Genomic DNA, 13,373 nt, shown 5'->3' with positions numbered 1-13,373 from the left:
AAAACCCTCTACTTGAACAAAAGAACACAGAGATTGAGTCATGCACTTGATATTTTAAAATATTAAATTAAGGTAGTAAAAAAGCAAGTGAGCAGTAGGAAAACAAAAAGCTAGATACCTGCAGAAGTAAATTCTGGGCTTATATCAAGTTAATGGTGGCTGATTTCTTACTTTGTAACACAAGCTCTAGGATCAGGTAGAATTTTAAACATGCTCCTGTCCTTTGAATTCCTGTTGAATGCAAGCCACCACTCAATGTTTCAGCATGTTTTCAATTCCATTCTCAGTTTTCTAGTTGCCCATGTATACTTTAAGAGATCCAAAGAAACTTCAAGAATGAATAGGCTCATTCATGATAGTAGAGCAGTGGCATTCAGGCACCAGAATTTTTTTATTTTTTTTCATGTTAACAAATTCATTCTTATTGTTTTTAATATGAGTCAAATCCATTGTTTCCCTTAAACAAATTGAAATGTAACTAAAACTTCTTGACTGAAACATTTCAGTCATAGTCACAAAATGGAAGGTACCCAATAAGGACAAAATACCCAAACAGATCAAGTTAGCCAAAATTAAGAGCAAGTACAATGGCATTTTAAAAAAAAATTACATATGAGGTATTGTCTCTTGACTGCACTACTGGTTTTGCCAAGAAAAGGAAGAAAGTGAAGAAAACCTATATGGTATTTCAGACTTTGCACAGGAATATACAGTTGCCTGCACTTTCAAATTTATCTGTTTTTCTTGGTTATTTCACTATGTCAGCAACTAATACTATCTCTTCATTTTCAGATGTCACTGAATGAATTTTGCTCTCCATCAGCTGAAAGGAAAATAAAACCTTCCATTAGTTCTATACATAATGTTAAGTTAGCCTCTACTTACTTATGTACAGTTCTGAGAGTATTTTAAATTTTGTTATGTATTTTGTACAAATAGTACATTTTATTTCTTAGCTGGTAAGCTTTCATTAGCTGGTAGTTAACAGTGAAATTTCAGCAACTTTTTAATGCTGACATGTGATTTTTGACTGGCCTGGAAGTGGACAGGGAGAGTGTGTTTTTCTTCAATGCACCATGGAGATTATCACAAATCATTTCAAATGAATTAATACAAAAAGATTAACTTCACTAAGGTGTGAGAGTAGATGAGTATACATTGACCTGAAATTTAGATAATTAAACAAACCATGAGAAATTACTGGATATAACATAATGAACTACTGGGCAAGAAAAGGGCGCAAGTGAGCTGCTGATTGGTATGTTGGTCTGGTCAAATGCTGTGTGACCATAGTGTTTGATGGTGTAGTCTGGTGGTTACCTTACGAGATCATATTTTGACTGTTCTCCGTGTCACCTTACTTTCTATCCTATGCATGTAACTTGCTAGCAAACTTCATTGAAGCTCGACTAGTGGGTGAGTAGGAGAGAACTGCACCTGGAGAGACCCAAGGTGAGAGAGCTGGTGATATGGTAGGGGGACAAAAGGTCCAGACACAGAGTTCAGATGTGAAGAACTTGAGCATTTACGTTTGTTGTTAATGAAGAGAGTGAGGATGTATGCACATCTCACTGGAAAACTTGAGCCCTGCTCTGCTGTATCTGAGCAGGACTGGGATGTCTGTGACCCTGTTTATGTGACTGCTGCTGGTGTGGGTGTGGTGCTGGTAAAGGCACCTGTGCTGATCTCTGTGGATGGCTGCGTTAGTGTCCTTTGTGTGTGTCATTGCACATGTGTGTGCCTCATGTTGGGAAAATGCATAACCCTTGCTGTTCTTTGAACCTACCAATGCAAACAACAGCCCCTGGACCTATGAGACTGGAGTGGGAGAAGCCTTCTGGCTCTGGAAAAGCACTGCATTTAACTTCTCTTAACAAACTTGGCCTGTTGATTTTCTCATGTAATTCCTCAAAATATGGCGAAAAGAAGATTTATTCTCTGTGTTAAATCCTTAAAATTTTAAAAATACCTTCAATGATCTTTCATGTGTTTCACACAGATAAAACTGAAAAAGAACATACCTCTGGATTTGTATCAGTCAGTCCACGAAATGCATTTTTTGGCTCTGGGATTTGTGGAAATGCTGCCTTCCAACAGCCAGTCCTGGAAAGCAATAGAGATAGAATAGAAAAAAAAAAAAAGTAACCATCATATGTCAAAACCATTGTACCCTTGAACCAGATCTTATCATCCTCTTCCAGGACAGAAGTGAAAAATATACGTAATTTCAGCACAGAATGAACAAATATCAAGAAAACACTAAGAATTTGGATGATATTAGTTTCATTTTTGGTTAAAGATTCGCTAGTAGTTATTCACTTATTTGAAAGGAAAAGGAACTGCCAATTGTCCTGCTCTTTAGGTCACAACAATCAGTTAACAGTGACTGTAAAAATTTGAACAAGTTTAAAGAACTGTATCTTCTCTGAATTACTGTATATTTCTATAAAAAGTGCATGATACAGCACAATATCCTTTCTGTTTCTGTTTTGCTTGCATGGTTTATTTCAAGAAGCAAACTGCTTGGCTTTAATAAGCTTTCATAGAATCATAGAATATTTTTTGTTGGAAAAGACCTGTAAGATAATAAAGTCCAACGATTACCCTTACATTGCTAAGCCCACCAGTACTGTATTGTTTAATTTAAGTCATTGCATATAATTGCTTTCCTTGCTACGTTGACAGGAGAGGCCTGGAAAAAGTTGTATAGACCACTTGGGGAGGGACTTTGGGCATTGCCATTGTAGTACTTGCCTCAGGGTCCCTCATTTAGATTGCTTTGTACTATAGTGTGAGTGAAAAATTTTCTCTATACTATAGTGACACCTCTGCCTTACTTGTTCAAGAACTGCAGATGTTGCACACACAAACACAAACTAAAATAAATTAAGTTTACTTTTTGCAGAACAAAATCACGATGATTGCCACTAAGAGTGTTACAACTGCTATCGCAAGTAAAATCCATACTGAAGAAGGAGCAATTTCTTCATGTCCTGAAAGAGAAACAGTCATAAAGTATTACTGTTACTAAAGAGGATTAGGTGCACAACTGTGTCAGACATCTGCTCCTGTGACTGACTGGTGAATGTCAGTCTGAAAAGTTTCTCTTGGAATAAAAATCAGCGCTTCCATTTGGCACCTTAATGATGATGTCTGCTGGGAAAGATTGACATTGAGCCTGTGTGTACATTCCAAGAAGTAAGCGGGTACAGACTTCAGCTACAAATGTGTAACTTTTTATATAGATTTCCAATGTTAGGGTGTGAAAAGCTATACTAAATCTCTTCCTCTTCTTCTCAGCAATGTGGAGGGAAACAAAATGTTTGCCAGTCCTTTATATATCTATGTGTCCACAGGAGAACAGCAACATGTGAGTTAGACAGGACATCACTGGTGGAAGAGTAGCCCAAGGCATGAATTTGTTCTTACCAAATTCAACAGGTGCACTCCACTCGCCCCAGCTTGGGTTCACGAGGCAGGCACTGCCGGCTGCTCTCATTTTCAAGAGGTATTTCTTTCTCGTATTGAATCTTGGTAATGTGTGGCTATTTCCCTCTGTCTAAAAACAAAGCAAAACTAAGTTGTTTTTGTTTGTTGCATATCTAGCTGTTGATAATACACAAGTGCCATTTGCTAGTGAAAATTTTACGAGGCTATGACAGCATTGCTTATTAAAGTAAACTACTATTCCAGAGCAAAAAATGCACGTATGTACATGTATACATCTGTGTATCTCAGAAATTACCTATCACTCAGCAAACTTATTAAGTTTAGAACCTTTTCATCTTTTGCACTACATCCTGAATTTCTTATGATATAGTCTGATTTACTGATAATTTTCCTTGGCAAGTTGAAAGAGGCTTAAAAATATCTTGAACTTTCTCATTTTGATACTGTTGGATTTGAATAGTTTGAGAAATAAAATGACTGCATGCACCTCATCTTCTTCAGTCTTTCCGTTGCAACTTTTCAGCAAAAGCATAACTTTCTAGCCAAATCTGTAAACTAGAAGACTGTAGTATTTCACTAATATGCATTGAAACACACTTGCTTTTGGATAATTTTACTATAGAGGTGGGACATGCAAAGGTGCACTGATTAGGAGGCAGTACAGCATACCTGGAGGACAACCTCCAGCCCAAAGGACTTTTGTGGTCTTTATTCTGTGCCTCTTTTCTCTGTTGTTTTTGATGTGTAACTTCAAATTCTATTCCAAATACTTGAGGGGAAGAGTGGACTATATAATATAAAATTGAAGGTTTTTCAAAATACAGAATAGTAATAAAGTTCTGCCCTTGAATGTATAATAAATGACATGTCACAATGATTTAACAGTTCGACATATTCATGAAATTTATAAATAAGGATCCTGAAAAGCATAGGACATTGAACACATGCTGATTTAAAGGCATTTGCATGCTATTTACTTCTCACAAATATCTATGAAACTAACATGTATTACTGATTAATAGAACAAGCAGACTTACCTCTGTAGCAGTATATTTGGTTTTTCCTTCAGGATTATCCTGTAAATTGAGAAAGAAGTTCAGAAGAAGTAGTAGTTTATTTAACATAATTCATCTTCAATGTCAATGTTATATACTAACTAATTCTTCTGTGGAAAAGTATGTGTGTTCCTTACCACAAGATTTGGGAAATAAATTTTATTTCAGATTGGTGATTAAACCGAAATAAACTAACCAGACGTGAATGGAAAGTCTGACTTTATTCTTACACACACTAGGAAAAAAAAGATAAAAATCTGTGAAATATACTTTTTAGTTTACATCTAGTTTATATTTTTCAATAAATGACACCATATTTAATTGCAACTACTTTGCAAATATCACTTCATTTTTCCTCAGATGAAAATATTCAGGACTGACATGGATTCACAGATATTTTAGGCTGCCCTCCAGCTACAATTTTGGGAGACAGAATAAAATTCATTTATCTCTTCTGAATATCCATAATGACTACCATGTAATCTAGTGATGACACACCAGTAATGACTTCAGACTACACAATCTCTATTAGTATGCCAGAGTTATGTACTAAAAAGTACATAAAGAATGCAAAATAATTAAAAAAATAGTTTGCATTCTTCATTACACCATTTTAAAGCAAAATGACATGAATACAGACTTGCTGTAGCAAATAACTGCGTGCATGCTCATGTGGCATCTGAACATGTGTTTGCAAGTCATGCTGCTGTACAGGACAGCTTCTAGAAGGTGAAAACAAGCTGCCTTGAGCATAACGATCAATCTAAGAGAAAGTGAAGCAATATAGTCTCCCTTTTTTTACGTTTGTACTAAAACAATACATGAGAAATGAAAATCATGAGGTCATGGAAGACTTCAGAATGTGGACTTCCAGAAGTGGAGTTCTGTTACAAATTTTTGGAAGAAAAGATTTATTAAAGGGCATCTTGTATATAAAAAAAAAAAAGAACGAGAATGTGTATGACAAAGAGACTCCCTCCTGCAGGAGATGGCAGCACTAATGCGGTGACCTGATCTGATGTAGGTTTGTTGCTTGCCAGGAGCCAAGATGCTGCAGAAGGACGGCCAGGCTTGTCAGGCCATTGAACTATTTCCGTTCTCCTATGTGGACACCAGTGATATGGTGAGTAACCTGGATGGTTTCAAAGGTGATTGCAGAGAACTGGGGAATGGAGTGAAGGAAGCCGAGATGGTGTCTCCTCAGTCTTTTCAGTGAGAGAAAAAGGCTTGAGCAGAGTTGCACTCATCTAGCAGGTCAACATCTGTCTGAGGGGCTGGTGTCACAGGCAACATTTGTCTTCTACAACCTTGGGACCCTTTTTGAGAAATAGGGACTACTGCGCAGGCATGGGATGCATCTCATCAAATTAGGTGAGAGTGTCCTTGCAAATGGGCTTGCTAACCTGATCCTTGTGTTTTATGTAAAACAGTGCCTTGTATACATAAAGCTCTGTCTTAGCACAAATGATGAACCAATAAGAGAGCGTGTGAGGAGTCATCAGAGGAAAGACCAACAGAGGTGACAATGTAGTAGGTGCTTATTCCAGGTCTCCTGATCAGGAGCAGGAAGCAAGTGAGAACCTACTGAGGAAACTTGAAGAGGTCTTACAGCCACACAGGCCTTGGAACTCAAGGGAAAGTGCTCTGGAGGACAAAGTTGCTAGCTGATCTACAAGGACAGAGAATGGTCCATTCCGGTGTGTAGAAAATCAAATAAGTGTGCTAGGTGAGCATGGCAGGAGATGAGGCTTGAGTCTGAGCTCGAAGACAAAAAAAGACATATGCAGAAAATAGGAGAAGGGATTTGGGAGGAGTACAAAGATGTAATGTGCGCATACAGGAATGGTGTCAGGAAAGGTAAAGCTCAACTGGAGTGGAGGCTAGGAAGGGAAGGGAACACAAGAAAGATTTTTACAAGTGCCCTGTCAGCAAAAGGGAAGTTAAGAAAAATGCAGTACAGGTTTATACCTGGCAGTGGTAAAGCAATAAATTTTGCAATACAGTAATTTCCGGACCTTGACATAATTAGTAACATTAAAATCGCTAATAATTATTTAAAAATTACTAGGCAATTCAGCCTGCATATGAACTGGACATTCTTTGTAGACTGAATATCAGATATCTTAAAAGACTTTAAGTATGTATTGCTTTAGTGCAATGCACTTCTATTTCAATGTCATACAGAGATTTCCATAAGCTTTCTGTGCTGCAGGGGCCGAGGGATTCAGAGAAATAGTGCGGCTTTGTAGCAGTTAGTTGAGGTTGCAAGAAAACTCATCTATGAAGTAGCAAGCCTGATCCAGACGAAGTTCCAAATAACAGAAACCTCGGGAATGCCTTCAGTCAGGCAAGAAGTGGCCAAATCTGTTTGTAGCGTAGGTAGGTTTTCCCTTTGTAGTCACTGTCTGCCACCCTGTGGTGATTTAGTGGCAATTCCGCCACAGCCACAGTATCTTTAGGCCTACTCGTCTTGTAGCAGAACATGGCAATCTCACTCCTTCCATATCGCTGCAAAAAGACTTGTAAAACCAAGGTCTGAATTTAGCCGAAAGGTAGTTTCAATGATTTCCTCAATAACCTGCGTTTAGTAACACTGCTTTTCTGCTTTCACATTTATTTTCCTTTTACTTAACATTGGAACAACAAGTGTGTTGCTTTTGTATGATAGCTGGATAAGCTATTTACATTCTGTATATACACAAACTTCATTCACCTCCATCAACTCATACTTATTAATTGGATGCACGTTTCTCTATTCAATATTTACAGCCCAGCTCTGCCCTTTCACAGAGATGCTGCCAACACTGGAAGGACTCCAATCCCAGGCAGCTCCGACAGGTTTTAGTGAAAGAATAGAATTTTCTAAGCTTTGTCACAGCCAAAGCTGTGGTATATTCAATTGTTGATTAACCATCCTTCTCCCTTTAGTCCCACACAGTCACAGTCATCCAGTGTATCTTCGCAATATCTCACACAGGGAAACAGGGATAAAAAAATGAGCCAGCATGGCATAACAGGGTGCCTGAAAAGCACAACCACAAAGGAATATGGTGCTATGTATGAAGAAGGCTACACCATACAAGAGAGATTGATTTTCTTTTGATCCATATGTACTGGTAAATGCAAACTTCTGTATTAATGTTAAATGTAGCTGGAGAAATTCCTCTTACCTTATATTTTATGTGGATTTCATATTTAAAACACTTGTCTATGTTTGAATGACTTATTTGGGGTCGTTGCCATTGAATTATGTAATTATTTTTAATTTCATCAAAAGTGACAGTGATATTTGTTGGAGACATGAGCTTTTCTGAAATGATATAACCAAAAATTGGAATAAATAAAATCATTTAATCTCTTTTTACTTTGATAAAAGAGAGTGCAAGTAATACTTCTATGATGAAAGTTACTCATCTGTATCTGTTTTTCTTAGGGACCCTGCAAGAAATAATTACTTAAATCCTGTCCCAGGATTAGAAAAAACAAGGAGTAAGCCAGGGAACATCACTTGGGAGTATAGAAAGTTACAAGCTCCCTGCATTTACTTTTCTAGATGAATAAGATAGAGTTGTGTGTTCTTTTTATAAGGATGTTTTGTAGTGCAGAACAAAAAGCTAATGTTAACCCTAATGTAGGAAAACCAAAGGTCATTTCTTTCTTCAAGCCTCCTTACATGATGCTTCTGTGACATGATGGTATTGCTTTCTTGGTATTGTGAAATATGCAATTATTCCCCCTTGCAAAAAGATAACCATACAAATTTAAGAATGATATTCAGTTTCAAGAATCCAGCCAACTTCTTGTATCTCCCCTAGTTTTACAGATGTCAGCAAAAATATGACCTTTTTATTTTGATCATTGCCAAGTACTTGAGTATTGTAACAGCAAAAGACAGTCACCCATGACAGAATGGGTGAGAAAAGACTGATGAAACCTTAGTTTCAGCTAGACTACTACTTTGCCTCAATATTTAGAGACAGGCCTGGCCTATTTGTGATGAGCTCTTTGGTCAAAAAAATAGTCTTGTTTCATCTGCCACGAGTGATACTACAGCTCAATCCTTTCTCCTTATAGAATGAAGCCTCGCTTGTCCATTTTTTGGAGGCAATACCAAAAACAGTGGGACTTTGCCAAAAAGACTTTGCCACAGTAAAAGTAATTGCACAGGATTCTTCCAAGTAGAATACGTCCTGTGAAAGCACACATGAAAACCTGCGGTGTTATGTACAAGTATTACTCTGTTTAACCAAGGATATGGTGTCAATTTACGTCACCTCCATTGTAAATGAGGAAGAAAAATCAATGCTCAGATGAACTTCTCCTGAAAAATATCCTCTGTTGAAAGATATTTAGTGAGCATTAGAAGGACATCAGGGAGAAGTACAAACTCTTAACCCCTCTGGACCTTGCTGGAGAAAGACTTAAAACTAATAAGGATAGATGGCTAAAGAATCTGAGGCAGGCTGCAGATGTGGAGTTTTCTTGCTTAATTTTACACTTTGCTCTTTTGCTCATGGAACAGATTTTCTTGAAGAGGCTACACTCTCTTACTCTCAACTTCAGGTGAGATTACCCTCATGCAATAATGAAAATAAAGCAGAAAGGAATTATTTACTTACCAATTTTATACAGTTGAATGTACTCATCATGGAACTGGATCAGGGAGTCTTTGCTAGACCCATTCACCAGGAAGTAAGCTTTCTCACTATTTATTGTCACATTTTGGAATCTGCATCCTGTGTTTCTGCCATTTTCATCTTTAAGGTAAAGCTCACATTCCATCTCCTTGTCATCTCTGCATATAGGAAAGTATTTTAGTTAAACCTGAGCAATGTGATGTGTCAAATGAGAACTCAGACTTCTCTAAATCCAAGCAGACCTACTTACCTTGAGTTCTGCCAGTAGAGGAAATATTGGGTATCTCCTGGAGCATTCTTGCCTGCCTGCCAAGTGCAGTTCATGAAGGAGATGTTGTAAATCACACAGGAGAAGTTAACAATGGCTGACCCATTCATGCCTACAAAGACAGGAATATCTGTGATGGGGAAAAATCGTGTGACTGCTCCAAGCTGGAGGAAGATCTTAGAACATGCTTAGATATGTTAGATATCTGCAGCTCCAGCTGGCTATTGCTTGAGTTAGGAAGTACTTACCTCATTTTAGGTAGTAACACTGGAAGATATTTGCACTAACAGATTCCATAAAGAATTTGTCATGGGTAAAACCTCAAAAAAATTTTTATAGCTGTGTCTGAAAGAATAGCTCTCAGGGGAGCCTACACTGCTCTAGTACCGGCTGACACCTAACATGGCTACCCATGTGCTTTGACTTGTTCCTATTCAAAAGGAGACACTAGTTCCACAACACCACAAACTGAAATATTTGCCCATCATCTTTAAGCACCCTGCTGTAGCATTGCTATGTGAAGGATGTTTTTCAGCACCCTACAGTGTCAAATAAGTGGAGGAGCTTCACTGTGAACCCCAGAGAGCAAGAGAAACCTAAGTGTAGAGCTGTGCAGTTTTTCAAGACTTCACGGAGGTGTAGATGCAATCTTGTGTTTGTCCTCTGCAGCGATACGTTCTTCCTCTTGGAATTAACATCAGGAATGTTCTTCTGATTACAAACGTATCAATTTACTCCTTAGCCTCAACCCCTAAAAAGCCCAATGAGACTAAATATACATTTTAAAATGAAGGATCATTTATCTATCTATATTTTTATGAGGAATCAACAAATACTTTGAGCTTGATGAGGCAGGAGGTAGTGTCATTTTGTATATGCCAACTCCATGTTGCTTCAATGAACAGATCTTGTACCTCATTCTCTTGACAGTCTCGTATATATTACACTTCTTCTACAAAGAGGAGCAAATTCTGCCAGATCTTTCATTGTTGTGGATGGGACACTACAAAGTGCTGGGAACTACACTATGAGTTACACCATGACAAAATTCAAGGTGTCACAAGTTTCTCAAAGAAGAATTTCAAAGCTACAGCCACAAACCTGTTTCATTTGGATTTTAACAACATTTTAAAAATATTCAAAAGCAATCAATAAAATATTAGCACAAACAATTAAAAGAGAATTGACAATTAAAAAGATGGCACCAAGCAAGGTGGAAGACTAAACAGGACTAAAGCTTTGCTGAACTAGTTGTAGGAAACTGCTTTTCACAGAGACATTGTCATAAGGCTGTGAACAAATGGACTAGACAGTTTAGGTTTTCCTTTACCCTTAGGCCACTGGAAGTAGGAAATTCCTTTCCTGAAGTCTCGTGTATTACCTTAAGGCATATATCTGCATATGCTTGAGTATGTGCCATTCACATTCACTGCTGTTATGGAAAAGCTTTCCCCACTGTGCAGAGGAGGTTCTATATTTCCAAACATGCACTTCGTATTGTCTGCCTGGAAAATGTAATTCAGAATGTTTACGTTTTAGTTTTCTTCTACGGGTTTACACAGTGCTACTCCCTGTAGAAAGGGCTTAAGCTTGTGCTTGATTTGTAACAGTGGGACCACTACAATAGTGAAGTAGGTACCGATGGCTTCTCAGGCTCGATAATTGTCTTCCCAGAAGATCAATGAAGATGATTCTGTCTATCTACTCCACTCTTGTGAGATCACACTTGCAGTACTGCGCCCAGCTTTGGGGTCCCAAACTTAAGAAGGACATGGGCCTCTTGGAGTGAATCCAAAGGAGGGCCACAAAGATGATCAGAGGGTTGGAACACCTCTGCTATGAGAACAAGCTGAGAGAGTTCAAGTTGTTCAGCCTGGAGGTGAGAAGGCTTTGGGGAGACCTCATAGCAGTCTTTCAATACTTAAAGGCAACCTATAAGAAAGACAAGGACAAACTTTTTCGCTGGGTCTGTTACGGTGGGACAAGGAGTAATGGTTTTAAACTAAAAGAGGGTAGACTTGGACTAGATAGCTCAAAAAAGTTTTTTTACAATGAGGGTGGTGGAAAACTGGAGCAGGTCGTCCAGAGAAGTTGTGGACTCCACTTCACTGGTCATCAGGCTAGATGTGTCTTTGAGCAACCCAGCGTAGTGAAAGATGTCCCTGCTCATGATATGGTGGTTGAACTAGATGATCTTAAAAGTTGCCTTTCAACCCAAACCATTCTATGATTTTATGAACCTACTTGGCCTTCAAGAGTCACTCCAGAAATACTGTGTCTTCACAATCTTATATGTCACACCAGTCAGCCCTGAGTAAGCATATCACTGCATCTCCAGCGTCCCTGAAAGATTTTTCTTAGGTAAGTGAGTAAGGACTCATTTAGTCTGTCCTTTGTACTTAAAAATTCTCATCTGCACAGCATAAGATGCCTCTCACCAAAGTTCCTCTGAAATAAAGAAAATAGTCAATCTTATACTTCAGTCCTATCAAGGCCCTGATTCCACGGGACATCTCTGAAGAAAAGAATTTCATGAGAATGGCTGGAGAGGACAAGTATGCCTCAGTACTGAGAGAAGTCTCAACAGAATCTAGAAGGGACTGGTAAAACAGAAACTATGTTTTTTCCTACCAAGGGTACTTTTTTTCTGTTACTTAAGGATACGAAAGGGAAAGAAGGAAGTGTAATGATTTCTCTGCTAGAAGTTTAAATTTGCCATTATAGTCTCAGTCATTGAAAAACAGTGCTCGGTGAAATTCATGCTGCTCGTCCAAATCAGTTCCACTTTCCACTGACTGAGCGTCAAATTTCTAACAGGCAAGTCTGGCATCTCTGCTCCAAGTGTCACATAATAGGATCAGTAAGATGAAAGATTGATTCCCAGATTTGTGGGGGCAGAGATTACTACCTAGTACATCTAAGACAGAAGGTAACTTAAGCACAACTACCTGTAATGAGAAGCACGTCACACTCCACCTCCTAGGATTGCCACGTGGAATTGTACTACTCACAGTTTGTGCAGTGCCAGACAATGCACATCTGGATGATCAGCAACTTCCACTGGGTCACGAAGATGAGTGCAAGAGGAGCAACCATCTCTTCCTCCTTGGAGACAGAGAACAGTGAAACTCGCTCAAGAAGAAAGACACCAGTACGAACAACGCTTCCCTAAATTTGTGTAGTCTGACCTGCTCATATGCCTGCTTCTACACCATCTGACCATCTCTCAGCTCTGATGTGAGGAAAGATTAGGTAGACTTCTCAAGCAGTCAGAGAAATGTTCAAATAAACAGTAACAAAGTTAAAGAATTTGTCCTTTTATGTAAGAAAACAATTTGTGTGATGGTTTGTAAACCTGGTGATCTTAGGACCACTGTATAAACTTTACATACTCCTATCTTAAGGTCTAAAAATTCTTTATCTATATCTGCTATACATAAAGGTTAGGGTGAATAGACAACAAGCATGTGGGTAAACAGCTGCAAACAGAAAATATCCAAATGGGTCACAGCAATATCAGTCAGTTCAAGTTACCCACTGGTGAATATGGTAAGGTTGGTGAGGGTGTTATTTCACCTACTTTCAAGGATGTTTTTGAGTATATCCTTAAAAGGATCTAGGAGCGGTGTCTAACTTCTACAAATTCAGTACCAAACCCAGCAAGAAAATGAAAACAAACCTTTCTTAGCAGGCAGTAGTTGCTTTATTTGCAACAAACTTCATTCAGCCTGTCTGATAGCTTTTTAGATTTTGCCCGGAACATCACCCTTCCAGCCCCGGACTTCCTAGAATCTCAGTGAATACCTCAGCACACAAAATAGTCAGAAAGGCAAAGATTGACCTACCTTATATTTCATAATGTCTTTATCTCGTTTATCTTTCTGTCATAGTCTTCAGACTCACAAAAGATGGAAAAACTTGTCTTTTAATAATTATATAGCTATAAAAAGGGCTGTTTCGCTT

General features: G+C 38.3%; 1 protein-coding gene across 1 annotated transcript; it reads right to left on the bottom strand.

The window, feature by feature from the left end:
- Positions 1-748: 748 nt before the first annotated feature.
- Positions 749-12,506, bottom strand: LOC104274694 (granulocyte-macrophage colony-stimulating factor receptor subunit alpha-like). Its single transcript, XM_009870396.1, is given in 12 exon segments — positions 749-823; positions 2,022-2,103; positions 2,897-2,993; positions 3,430-3,559; positions 4,488-4,526; positions 7,676-7,815; positions 9,125-9,300; positions 9,393-9,522; positions 10,792-10,911; positions 11,242-11,259; positions 12,153-12,245; positions 12,422-12,506. Coding segments are annotated over 12 exon segments (1,185 nt in total).
- Between the last annotated feature and the right edge of the window lie 867 nt (positions 12,507-13,373).

Source organism: Apaloderma vittatum, unplaced genomic scaffold, assembly GCF_000703405.1.
Source record: "Apaloderma vittatum isolate BGI_N311 unplaced genomic scaffold, ASM70340v1 scaffold10045, whole genome shotgun sequence".
NCBI classification, from domain to species: domain Eukaryota; kingdom Metazoa; phylum Chordata; class Aves; order Trogoniformes; family Trogonidae; genus Apaloderma; species Apaloderma vittatum.
Note: the sequence above shows the minus strand (reverse complement) of the source record. Positions and strands in the feature narration are given on the sequence as shown.